Source organism: Spodoptera frugiperda, chromosome 2 (genome assembly GCF_023101765.2).
Source record: "Spodoptera frugiperda isolate SF20-4 chromosome 2, AGI-APGP_CSIRO_Sfru_2.0, whole genome shotgun sequence".
Taxonomy (NCBI): Eukaryota; Metazoa; Arthropoda; class Insecta; order Lepidoptera; family Noctuidae; genus Spodoptera; species Spodoptera frugiperda.
In genome coordinates this window covers 2523443-2537758 of record NC_064213.1, presented here as the reverse complement: position 1 = coordinate 2537758, position 14316 = coordinate 2523443, and the positions used below count along the sequence as shown (strand labels likewise).

General features: G+C 38.5%; 1 protein-coding gene across 1 annotated transcript in view; it reads left to right on the top strand.

Moving 5' to 3' along the window:
• LOC118269381 (uncharacterized) overlaps window positions 1-14316 on the top strand; it is a 35333-nt gene that overhangs the window by 2431 nt on the left and 18586 nt on the right. The window contains exon 2 of the mRNA XM_035584447.2: window positions 656-957. Coding sequence (XP_035440340.2) covers window positions 656-957 — 302 coding nt within the window. The remainder of the gene's footprint in view (window positions 1-655; window positions 958-14316) is intronic.

Sequence of the window (14316 nt, the reverse complement as noted above, 5' to 3'; positions counted from 1 at the left end):
CAGTTTTATCGTCATTCCACAGAGTCAAATGTAAATGTACAGTTGATAAAAATTCCTAAATACTTCTGCCATTCCTGAGTTGTGCACTCAGCAATACATATTACAGTCCATTTTTCTACATACTTGTAGGTATAGATAAAAGATTATAACTAGTTAGTTAGAGAGGAATGTGTTGTACTTAATATTGATATGTTTCAAGGTAAATCCTTACTAGAGACAACTGTTTGTTTGTGCCCGTGTTGCATTCAGCCGTTACAACCCAACAGAAGTGATATTATTGATATATCTATACATAAAGTCACGTTTGTAACTCAAGTATGTAATATTAATACGACGTTTGAATGGTTGTATAATTTATACCTTGATTAACTAGGTTTTGTGAATGAAAATTATTACAGAGATATAATAATAAAAGACTATAAAATGGTGCAATTATTGCATTTGAATGTCAATGACTATAAACAGGAAGTGTGGGAACACTTTGTTCTTGATGTAGGCAGTAGGTAGATAGTTGGGCTATTTATTTATATTGCAGGAATATTTATTAATCAAAGCAAATTGTTTAATAAAACCACTTTTATAAACTGGCTTGAGGATTAAAGATTTAAATAAAATCATGCAAGTAAATGGTATAAATAAAATGTATTTGCTACAGGTTCCACACCAAATGGCCAAGTCAAAACCGACGCACCGCGGTTCCCGCCACCCCAACCGCACCAACCTCCACAAAGGTCTTCCCCAGACAAAGTACGACCGCCATCATCGACGAGCAACGTCGGGGCACTCTCAGCGGCATTATCAGAAGCTTTAGCAGGACGGGATAGGGAACCTAGAGAAGTTCACAGAGAGGTCCCAAGAGAGCCCCCTGCGAGACCCGCTGTTCGGAGACAGCCGAGCGACATAAGGACACGAGGACCCCCGCCTCAACCGCCTATACAAAAACCGGCAATGCCATTGGTAAGTTTATCTTGCAATAGATAGTTCCACATTTAACATTAGAAAACGGGCTAATGAATCCATTATCCAATCCATAACCCATTACAAATGGTCCAAAGCCTTACAACAGTCCTGAAATATCGTAAACTTATCAGAAAATAATTAATTTGGTAAATACCCGTTTTAAGTCCTAAGTCAGGCATGCTGATACAGTTTCAATGCTATTAAAGCGAAATTAATTAATATTGTTGTACCTATTATGTCTACTATCTGCTTAAAGTCCGCAACAAATTCCGATGTGATAAAATTGATTATAAACGCCCGTGGAATCGATTGTTCTTGATAGTAACGAGGCTTAAATACGTATTACCTACTGAATATATCTGGTTTAGGCACCAAATGAAGTGACTATTATAATATTTCTTACACGGCATACTTGAAGGATCCTCAACTCATGCAGAAATATCTAGATTTCCGTGACTCCGGGAAACACGTGTGAGAGGGGGTTTAGTTAGTAGGGAGTATTTTTCGCCCTCTTCAAGATTATCTCCATTACAAAAATTAATGCCCTTAATTTAAAATCCACTTCAGAATAATACGGACATTGTTCCTGGAAATTGGAGTGTACTCGAATTGTTCTCCAGGTCACACACTTATCGGGTTCCGTGACTTTCTAAATAAACGATCGCGTCAAAAGTGTCAACAGGCATTATCCCTTTTTATAAAATGGCTCTTTGTGTTGAATGATGCTTACCGCGATGCTGCGGTACGTTAAATTGAAATGTCTTTGTTTGTCATGGATTCTGCGAACATTAAACAAAGGGAATCAAACGGATTACTGAGCTAAAATTCCAAAGAAAGGAATTTTACTAACATGACTTAATGTCACGTATAATTTACTTGGCTTGTATTTTTTTGGAAACCACAAATGTGAAGCAAATTGAAGATAAAGCATATTACGCACATGTGCTTGTATCAGCCAGTATACCTTTATAAAATGATAACGCAAAATGGCTACCAATAAAACATATCGTCGCCGTATATCATCTTCCTTATTAGGTAGCATAAAGACAATAATTTAATAAAACCGCAGTATCTTTTTCAATTGTTATTCACATCACCAGACGTGTTGGCCCGTGGAGAAAGTTTAGAACTTCGTTATAATATTTGCTCGTTGCTTACGTCATAAAATATACGTGATTTAATGTGCTTAGGAATTAGCCGCTGTTCGCCATGTCAAGTGATGGTGAGACGTTTCTAGCAGTTCGTAATGAGATTTGAATTATTTTAATTAATTCAGAGGCAAGAACGTAACCAATTTATTGATTTTTGAAGCCAATATACGATTTCTAACCAATATCAAGTCGAAGGGTTAGTCAGAGAAGAATCTACGTTACACCTATTATTTTTGCTTATTTTTATTGTAGTGTAACTAATAGAGTCCGATTTACATAATCCAGAATCAGCCACATCTATGACGTTATCTGTAAATCTAATCCCGAACATACTTTGCCTGATTTGTAAATTGGATCAAAGGGAATTTTTAGCAGTCGCACCTGCCAATTTGTTTGGAAAAATTAATCATTATAATTTGTATGGAGAAAGGGGATATTTGCCCTACATTCTAAGTAAATGAAGCTTCCAATAAATTAATTGTGACACCCCACCTAACCTTTACTTTTACAATAGAGCCAAAAACAAAAGGCAGGCTCTGAAGGTGCTCTTTTATCTATGAAGAGTTCAAGCGCCCAGAAATGTCATTCTTTGATATAAACTGAAAATATGAAGAAGAAAGGGCACTATTTATCGCGTCATACGACGTTTATGGGTTAATTTCACGATCGAATTTCCAAAACGTCTGGATCACCCTTTTAATGTCGACTATGATTTGGTTTCTTTTCCTCATGAAATTTGCATTTTCCCATAGTTTGTTAGGCAGTGGCAGCTGGGAGTCGTTCCAACAAAATTATGGATATCCACCAAAATATTATTAGATCCTCAATGCCAAAAGCTGTAAATCTTAACAGGGAAAAATAGACTAACACTACTTGACAGTTGATAATGAAAACAAAAGTATCTAAATATACTCATCCCACACAAGTGTTGTCAATGCAAAAATACCCTAAGCGGGGATGACGGTCACGTGTCGCAATAAAAAAAATAAAATACCGCCATGTGGGAGGATTACGGACGGATTTGGTAACTTGTTTATTTTGTGCCAGTGCGTTCGGTGCGCCACCGCAAACTCTATACTTAAAACCTTTTTTTAGTTGCACGTAAGCACTGATTGATTTTGGTTGTAACTATCACTTGCAAAAAATGAAAGTTGAAAGGGCTTTTAGGGTTTATTATGTAATCGTATTCAGAATAATTTTGGTCTTTTGATAATTATCTGCAATTCTGCAGTATTTTTCAAGAAAGACGTACCCGTTCATAAATGGAAAAGCTTCAGTTTTTACCAAGAAAAATGCTTTGTTTTCTTTGTGAGAGAAAATCTGTCAAGATTAGATTTGTATCGCGTTAGAACGCTTTTTATGTTCTTGTTGTTCTGTCACGGATTGTAAGGGTCAAAGCGCTCGTAACCTTGATAACAGATCACGGTTTTCAATTCCGTACCCGACAAATGCATGTTTATTGTTCTAGTACAAAACAAGCTCGGAAAATATACCATCATTTTGTCAAGTTTTATGGGTTTGATATTTTGTTGCCTTAGTATGAGTTTGTTTTACGTTAAACGAAAACGAAACGAGAGTTCGGTCTGATTGGCCGGCACGAATGAACCAACCAATCAGAGAGCCTCGTTTCGATTACTTTAAACGTAAAGCAAACTCGTGCTAAAGTTATCTACTGATGGGCTATTCACGTCTCTCATGACTTACGACACTTGTTGAGATTTTATGTTCTGATATAAAATCCACAAAAATACCAGTTTCTTTAATACAGTATTCATTCATTTCCTTTTCAAATATTCATAGAGATGAATGAAAAATGACAGTGAAACTCCCATCCACGAAGATGTTTATTCAAACGTAGGTATTTGCTTGAAAGTAAAAGTTGTATTAATCATAGCTTTTATCGCCTCTTGTGTAGCCTTTGACACGCGGGTTATTCATCATGCTAATAATTATATCAACAGTGACTAACTCTTACTGTTTCTGTACGCACTTAGTAATCTTATCACCATTACGTGAGTAATTCATTGTCTATTCTTTTCTCCTCTTTTGGATATGGGCCCCCTCACTGCAACCATTCGGGTACCTCATTGTTGCCTAAAATAGGATACTAATATTTTTCGACATCACCGTGTATATTTACGATCTGATATGGTACCTATTCCAATATTTCATTTCCATCCCTTTCGTTTCAAACAAGCTGAGCTGTGTCTTTACTGAAATACCCAATCCACCTCCACAGCAGAAAATAAATAGAACAATACCCCCAGTTGGATGTTTATCCCTTTCATTTCATCTATTTTCAGATTGTCCTTTTGTTATTTACGACTTTAATAGTAAGAGTATTTCGGATAGAAGGATTGTTGGATTTGACTTTTCTTATGGACCTTTTATTACCTATTTCTGTGTCTTATTTTTGGTTGTATTCTTCTGATCTGAATGAAATATCTTTGACTTTTTTGACTTCCTGGTAATGCGACGTCACGCCTTTTATCTCCGAAGGAGTAGGTGGAGGTGCATATTACGCACGCAATGCACACCCACCATGTACACCCACTTTTTGCCATTTGTGTTATCAGTCCCATGTAATATGGAGTGAGCCTATTGCTACATACTGGACACAATTCCAGATTCCGTCCTACCACTGAGAAATTTTTGAAAAACTGAAAAAAAACCCAGGTTTACTTTGATTTGACTTGGTGTCATTCGTTGACGAATCCGTTCTACAAAAGTAATCCTACTTATCTGAAGGTTTACGTGTTTAGTCCTTCCTGTATTCCACTAAATCCTTCATTAATCCGACACGCGTAAGATACTGGTATTTAATAGCTGTCCTTTTACGGATAACTACTTTCTGGTAATGTCAAGGACATATTGAATGTTCGTTATTTAGTGATGTTATAGCTATGTCGATTGTCTATAGTCGCCAAGCCCTATAGATGTTTTGAGAGCATTTCAGATTGTTATAGTTTAGTTTTCTTTGTTTGTTACTTTTACTCTTATCATATTGTTGAATTGTGCCTCTAGTATTAATTTGTTAATGTTATGGACACCTGCAGTTGCAGTAACTACTTTTTTTCATCATCCAATGACTTCTCTCGCCTTGGGCGAGGCAATGGGAAGTGTCAGACTCTTACTGATTAAAAACCACCCCGTTCCTACTCCTGCTTTTCGAGCCGGAGCCCCGGTAACCCGCTAGGCAGTCCGCAGCTCCATGTTGCAGTATCTACTGGAGCGTTGATTTCAAAATCTACTACTGTTAGTGTAATGTGATTTTCATTTTCAATTTCCGTAATAGTCTGTACCTTTTCGCAAATCATAGGGGTTTACTGTTCTGTTACGAAGTTCAAAACATCGTTGCTACCATGAAGCGTCCATTAAGGGCGAAACTGGCAGCTTCTAACTACTAAGTTTTAATTGAAGTACCAGTTTTGTGCCAAATGGCGCCACGTTTCGAGTAGTTTTGATACTGGCATCGTGTTTGGGTGATATGCTGTGTTACGTATTTTAGAAGGCCAAGTGTTATGTGTTTTAGAAGGTTTAGGGACTAAATAAAAATTAGTCTTATTTTAGTCTAAAACCTGCTCCGGTTCAAAGCAGGTGAAGGAACGCGGTGTGTTTTAGTCAGTAAGAGTCTGACACTCTCGCATCACCCAAGGCGGGAGAATTCATTGGATGATTTTTTTATATGCATGTATAGTAATTAAAACACGTCAATCTGGTCTGCTTCTGCGACCTTTAGTTTAATTTTTACGAATTGTTACTTTTATGTTCTCTTGTAATTGACTTTTTTGTCTTAATGAGAATAAATGATTTAAACCTATTTTCCCCCCTCAAAAAAAGCCTAAAACATGCGATAAGGCAAGTAGACAGCGTTGCGTTAGAAATTCAGAATTAGGCAATGAAATAAACCCAACTGTATGGATTTTTCTTCCATATCTTCTACTATTTTCAGTAATATGTTTTTTAATCGGCTTATTAAACTGTTTCAATATTATATTATGTTAAACACATTGTCAATCATCCTAGCTTGTCGAGACTCGACGAGATTATACTTATACATTGTATAAAACTTGTAAACAGACAATGGTAGGGCTTCAGTTTAACCTTTGAATGATAAAATTTATTGTTGTAATGTTGACGAAGGTCACATCACAGGCCATTTAATTACGATGCTGCTAATTAATGACAGTAGTAATCATGTTAATTATTTTGATAGCGACCCCGAACTAGATTGCGCCATTAGAAATCCGTGCACGTGATTCGAAATTATTAATTCTTTATTGATAATAATAGCTGTGTATCACGTCTTTTGATTTTAAGGATGATGGAATATTGTATTTGATGGATGTAAATATTTGCTTTTCTCTTGTCCAATACCGTTAAACTCATTTTCTGTACCCTTAGTATAAGTTTGCTTTAATCGAAACGAGAGCGCGTTTGGCACTCTGATTGATTGGTTGGTTTATTCGAGCGGGGCAATCAGAGCGTCGTACTGTTTAGTCAGGAAAACCTAACACGGTGTTGTTTAATCTAAATTTACCTTCTCTTAATAGAAGTAATTCAATGTTCAATAAGAATTTGCAAAATTCGCTCCAATTCAGTACTTATTCTTGGCATTACTTCAATACGATATTATTATTATTAAATTCTAAAGGGAATTGTAGGTTTAAATTGATTCAGCTGCCACCTACTTACTGTCTCTTTCCATAAAAGGTTTCAAATGAAATATTATTGGATTAGAGTTTGAGACCGACGCTTGGTGTCGGAAATACGAAGCGAATATTCCAAAATGATAATAATATTGAAAATTCAACGGTTGATGTTGATAGGTTGGATTAAGATCTCTCTGATGTAATACGGAATTGAAAAATGGCGCAGACTAAAAGTAAATACACATTATCTGGATGGTGTTACGAGTATTACTTAAACCGATATTTAGTATAGTGCATAGGTGTGTGAGAGCTAAACTTCGGCACGAATGGGCCGGCTCGACCGGAGTGATACCACGGCCTCATAGAAAACTGACGTGAAACAACATTTGCGTTGTTTCGTTGTGTGAGCGAGGTTACCGGAGGCCCAATTACCTCCTTTCCCAATCTTCCCAATACCCGATTCTTCTAAAAAAAGTAGTCAATCTTCTTGTATCCGAGTCCTTTTAGACGATATCATCGTCTGCAAAATCCATATTCGAATTCAAGCGATAGTATCAGCACAGGTTAATACAATTTTTAACCAACACGTGTTGCCTCAACAAATAAACAATTTGAAACATCGTTGAGTGAGCTCCCCAACTCGCAGTTTACTCAGTTACCTGTTTACTTAGGCTACATGTGTAATTCTATGGCCATAAATATAAGTCTATACATAAATTATGGCACTCGCCATTTTGTTCCGGACGCGTCAAATGATGCAGGAGTCATGTATTCGAAATGTTTCCGGCACAGCCAAAGGGATAACTGAGGTCAGAAGGGGAGTATGGGGCGTGGTCCGCCACACAATTTATTATTCTTCAGCGAAAAGGATTCTGGAGATTGTGAGGAGTAATTTGAAAGGAGCATTGTTAATAATTAAACGTTTAATCCTTTGTACTGGTCGGTGCCGAGTTCCTTTATAGGTCTCTTTGGAATTAGGGCAAAAGTAGTTTTTACGTAGTGCAAGTAAATTAGCCAAGAAATAAAAAATGCCTATGCTGTGTAAATTAACGTCTTAAAATCGTAATGCTCTTCTCGTAGTAAGAAATTACAACTATAATTTGGTCTATGTTTATCGTAGTTCAGACAGCTACATTATAAACAGGCCATGAAGGAAGTTAAGATTTGTTGATACGAATTAACAGTTTTTACACAAAACTGCCGAACAGATTTTGATAGACTTCGACTGGTAGTTTGAACTCGATTATTGACACCACATCAAATACTTTAGTATTCTCGTAAGACTGCAAAAACGTCTCTAATATATATTTTAATAACTACAAATTACAGACTATGCATGAAAAATTTACTCTGTTATTCAATAGTTATTACAGTATTGAATAACAGAGTAAATTTTTAAATAATAACAGAGTAAAGCACAGTATCAGTGGATTGAAGTGTTATCGCGTTGCCCCGTTACCTGGCTCGAGTTTATCTGATAATTATCAATAGCACGAATTATGTGCACGCTTTCATTTATATTTCAGCATAGAGTTTTTCTTAACTAATTTGTTTTTGCTGTGATTTTTTGCGGGGTCTATTTCCATATGTTTTATTAATGTAACCGGTTTTGTATTCTGTCTGGATTTAATGATTCTCTTTCGGATGACTAGAGGATAGTCAACAAAGATATTGATGTTTTTTCAGTGCATTATTACATTATTTGTGTCAAGGTTGCGTTGTAGGAAAGTGATGCATAAAACCTTGTAGAAATATTTTATACAATCGTTGTTTTAATGATTATTCTGTACTTGTTCTTTTGAGACCTTTAATTAAAGCAAACGTGTAGTTTCCTGCTCGTTAAAATAATAGTTTTATGAATTAAGGCTCTGGTATAAGAAATAAACATCATCATTTTAAACAAGAATAACAATGTCTTAAAGATTCACCAACTTGATGAATAGAATGTAGATAATTGAAACTAATTAGTAATTAGATTCATTGTGATAATTTGATGAAGCCACAAATGTTTCAGATTCACACTGTAATTAAATGAAGTTAATCACGTTTTGTGTCATGATATAAAGTGTATTAAGTATAAACTATAGACATTGTGTATAAAAACATGGAATTTTAAACACTGCGTTACAACTATAAAAATATTCCGTTGATTAGCTTTCAGGGCGTTACTCTTTGACCGCTTTACAAAACAATGTTCACAGAAATAGGTCGTCGGTGCTGCTAAAATAATTACAAACCGACGCTACACTCCTCGTACGCTATTAATTTCACAGCTACAATCAAATAGAGTAATGTATTACTCCGCGTAATTTACTGATTGTTGTACTTCCTAAATTGAAGAGGGATATTGCAATTGCGATAGTAGAGCAAGGATTGTTGGTTTTAGCTTCATGTAGTTCAGTCTACGCTGCCAATGGGCACTCGGTTTATTTGTCCGGCTTCTTCGTTTTAAAATCTTTTAAATTCCTTAATCCACCTTTAGTCTTTCTGTTCCATTTGTCTGTCTCTTTTGAGGATTCCAATATTTTGTGTTGGCGTTACTTGGCACTGTATTTTGGCTCAGGTGAAACGGAATCATCCCTTAATCTCATTTAGCTGCTTATGAAACAGCAAACAAACACCGACAACAGTTATGTGGAGATTACATGCATTACATCTTCGACGTTCCACTTAATTATAAACACAAACATTTTTGTTTACATGTGCTAAACGTTCGTATCACGTGGTGTGCACAATATACTAGACATGTGAGAGATGATCTACTGAGCAAAAAATTTCGCCGCCTACCTTGTTCCGAATCTTCACCAATGTCAAGTTAAAATCTGATAACAATGATAAAACACTACAAACGATAATATTGAACCAGATAAATTGTTTGTTCTACGTAATAGCTTAATATCTCTATCTACATTGGATGAAAGTTTTCTCTCCTGCAGTCGACAGGTCGTTACAATGCGACAGGTCACGCGCCATGTTGAAATTCGATTTTTAAACTGTGCAACCGTATGACGGTTTTCGCGGCAAAGGACGTTCGTTTTGAAAAAGTTTTTTCGTCAGTGGTCAGCTCGGAGCCGGTTCATCATGCACTTATAAGGCAGAGTGAGTTGCGAACATAAATACTTCGCCAGATGTTCATCTGGAATATTAAATGAGACGAGGCGATTTTTTATTATTATACTGGTTTATGGTATTAACATACGTTGATGGTGTTTAATACACAAGTATGTGATGCAATCTACGAAGCAGTATTTTTTATCTATGGACTTTTGACATGATAGATTTCTTTTGCGTAAAAACTTGAATGACGCATAATCTGTGAACTTGTGAAGTCATAGACAATTCAATAAATTATTTCAACTATTTTAACGTTCGTTCTATTTTAACGTTTTGTTTGATTGTAAATATTTAACCTGTGTGCTTCGTTTATGGTTAGCGTCATTTTTATTTTAGTCTTGGGCGTGTGGTCTTTGCTAAGAATAGGGATCTACCTTCATGCTGCGTTTCTATTTCCAAATAGCTTATAATTAAGATTTACTTCACACTCCGTTTTCTTTTCAGATTTAACTATGTGGACTTTCCACGTTTTGTAAAACACCTAAAGTAAGATTATGCTGTTAAAAATGTTTAATAATATGGTTCTTTGATCTAGACTCTCTTTAGAATCTTCTAAATCAGAATTGTTTTCTTTGTGTCTTGTCTCAAACAAGATTTTAATTTTCTCGTTCGTTTCACGTCCCTAACTTTTATAGTCCTTTTATTTTAGTAGCAGAAGAGTATTATTAAACCATGTTTCCTTTAAATTGGCTTAGTATTCCATTATTACCGATTAGTGTGTTTCCCATATTTATGATGTGTTGACATTAGTAATTAATTCAAAGCTAACATTATTCTCGGAATATTTAATAAAAAGACAAAGCTGTGTTAGTCATTGTCCCCAGTAGTCGTATGACCGTGAATATCAATGATTTGTGAATCATAATGACTTTATGGTATGCTATCGAAGTAAGGATTTAGAATAGGAATGGCCTGCGGTGTCTGTGGTTATAAAATGTTCATTTAAAGTGACTTTAGAAGATGGTTGGACTTCAAACCTTCAAGACAAGAGCGTATTCCTTTTTAAAAGGCCGGCAATGTGCCTGTGGCTATTCTGCCGTTGCGGGTTTCCAGGGGCGGCCATGATCGGTTACCATCAGGTGACAGGTCGGCTTGTCACCCTATACCATAAAAAATGGTTTCTGTACAAAGCTTGTATGTTATATCTTATGTCCATTTCTTATGGAAACAGCATTTGATGAAGTTAACTGCCAATTAGGCTCGCTCCTTATTACATGAGACTTATAACAACTAGTCAGTGGCGTAGCGTAGTGGGGGCGGCAGGGGCGGCCCGCCCCGGGCGGCACTTTTTAGGGGGCGGCAAAATTAAACAATAAATAATATTTTTTTTTGTAAATATTTCAACCATTTTATATTTTTTTCGCAACTAGAGATCGGAGAAAGTAGTGATAGTGGGGATGGAACCTTAAACGAGTGGTCCTGCCCCGAGAACTTCTAGACAGAGTCGACTCTGTCAAGGCTCGAGCCTTGGTTCCTAAAAAAGGCGATCGAACAAATCCGATAGCCATAACTTCCCTCTTCTCGAAAATAATGGAGTCCATTATCAACTGCCAGCTCTTGCGGTACCTAGAGGATCACCAGCTACTCAGTGACCAACAACACGGTTTTCGTAAAGGTCGGTGGGCTGGGGATCTTCTGGTTTACCTGACACACCGTTGGGCACAGGCGATCGAATCTAAGGGGAAGCGTTGGTAGTTAGCTTGGACGTGGCGAAAGCCTTCGCCCGGGTTTGGCGTAAAGCGTTTCTTTCGAAGCTTTCTTCCTATGGGCTTACCGAGAAATTGTGCGAATGGGTCTACTGCTTCCTAGCAAACAGAAGCATTTAGGTCGTTGTCGACGGGGACTGCTCCGACTCTCTGTCTGTAAACGCAGGTGTCCCTCAAGGCTGCGTGCTATCACCTACCTTGTTCCTCCTCCATATCAATGATATGTTGCAAATCAGCGGCATTCATTGTTATGCGGATGACAGTACAGGTGATGCCTATTATACCGGCCGCGCTAACATTTCTTGAGAAAAAGTCAACGAGAACCGAAACAGACTTGTGTCTGAAATCGAGACTTCTTTGCGGAGAATCTCAGATTGGGGTAAACTACTAAGAAACAGGTGGGCGTGTTTACCGTTAAGACTGCCGTTAAACTGCCGTTGGTCGTCTCACGTCAGTTTCAAAGTACCCCCCTGACTGCCTCAGCCGGTATTGGAAATCGTCCTATGATTTTTCCCGCCTTTGGCGAGGCGAGAGGGAGTGTCAGACTCTTACCTACTGACTAAAAACCACCCCGTTTCTACTCCTGCTTTTCGAGCCGGATATTTGGGATACTTGGCATCAACATTTAGAGCGACGCGACGTCCAGTTCCGTGGCCATCTAGCGGATAAGGTTAAATTAGCCTCGAAAAAGCTTGGTGTGCTCAACAGATCAAGGCAGTATTTCACTCCAACCCATCGCCTGCTTCTATATAAGGCGCAGGTTCGGCCCCATATGGAATACTACTCTTATCTGTGGGCGTGGGCACCCCAGTACCAGGTTCATCCTCTGGACCGCGTTCAGCGGCGTGCAAATCGGATTGTTGAGTGTCAGGAAATTTAAAACCGACTTAACACCTTGGCAATGCGTAGATATGTAGCTTCGTTGTGCATTTTCTATCACCTATACCACGGGGAGTGCTCTGATTTATGACTGTTCTTGCCGAAATGGTCTCTATTATGAATCCGTATCCGACTCCAGGAAGAGACTACGAGGCCAATCCAGTTGCTCTCTCCGAAACTGTTCACGAACGCACTGGAAGACGTTTTTAAGCTCTTGGACTGGAGCGGACGCGGCATCAACATTAATGGCGAATACATCACTCATCTCCGTTTCGCCGATGACATAGTCGTAATGGCAGAGTCGCTGGAAGACCACCATGCTCAGCGACCTCAATACCGTTTCCCAACAGGTGGGCCTTAAAATGAACATAGACAAGACAAAAATCATGTCAACACCTGTCCGGTTATCGTTGGGAACGATATACTCGAAGTTGTAGACCACTATACATACCTGGGTCAGATCATCCAGCTAGGTAGGTCCAACTTCGAGAAAGAGGTCGCCCGAAGAATCCAACTCGGATGGGCAGCGTTTGGGAAGTTACATGAAGTCTTCTCATTAAAAATCCCGCAGTGTCTGAAGACCAGGATGTACAACCAGTGTGTGTTGCCAGTGATGACGTACGGTACCGAGACATGGTCCCTAACTGCTGGACTTTTAGAATGGCTCAGAGTCGCCCAGCGCGCGATGGAGAGAGCTATGCTCGGAGTATCTTTGCGCGACAAAATCCGAAATATGGAAATTCGCCAAAGAACAAGAGTTTCAGACATAGCTCTCAAAATATGCAGGCTGAAGTGGCAATGGGCAGGCCACGTCGTTCAGAGGACTGATGGCCGCTGGGCCAGGAAGGTGACTGAGTGGCGACCGCGGACCGGAAGACGCAGCGTGGGCAGACCTCCCACTAGGTGGACCGACGACATCGTCAGAGTGGCGGGGAGCCAGTGGATGCAGGTTGGCGGCTTGTCGTTCTACGTGGAGGACTAAGGGGGAGGCCTTCGTTCAGCAGTGGACGTCTCTCGGCTGATGATGATGAATGTATAGTATACATTAAATTAAAATACCTGAATAAGGGGGCGGCAAAATTGTCTTCCGCCCCGGGCGGCCGACACTCACGCTACGCCACTGCAACTAGTGAAAAGTAAGTGCATCCTTTCTGGGAATAAATTACGCGGTGTTGTTTTAACTGCCATAATTAGGATGTTTTCATTTTAGAGACATTATGTTTGTTGTGTCATAGGTATGGGAGTAGGTCAAGTTGGAGTGATGTCGGTTCTTTATGATAGTAGAGCTAATGTGCCATGAGTCAGCGCTTCCGATGCCCACGAAAAGAGAGGAGGTGGTGGCAATTGTATCATACTCTGCTTTCTAAACGTTTCTTTTTATAGTCTAAAAGTAGGTACTACTATTGTCCAAGTTACACACTCCTTTACGTTTGCGTTGTGCCGCAAAATTTGCATACCCTAAACTGTACTGGGAATTTTCAATATCGATTAAACGGGAACTGACGGGGTTTTCCTCAGAAACGGCTTATTAGATAAAGTTATAGCCCAGTTTTCCTGTGCCATTTTATATGGAATTTTGTCGATTTGTTTTTAGTTTAGTTTGTTGGCAAACGTTTCCTTGGATTGTGTGATATGTTCGGGAGTGGTAGGCAAATGGGTTTACATAGTAACCATGAAAAATAGGTTGCTTATGGGCAGACGTGCTCCATCCTAGGCCGCATCATCACTTACCATCAGGCGAGACAGCCGCCAGACGTCGGCCCATCAAATGTAAAAAAAAACCTGCAGGAAAAGACAATACATGAAGATGAGACAAAAAATCATCTTTTATTTAGTGAATCGTCTACTCACAGA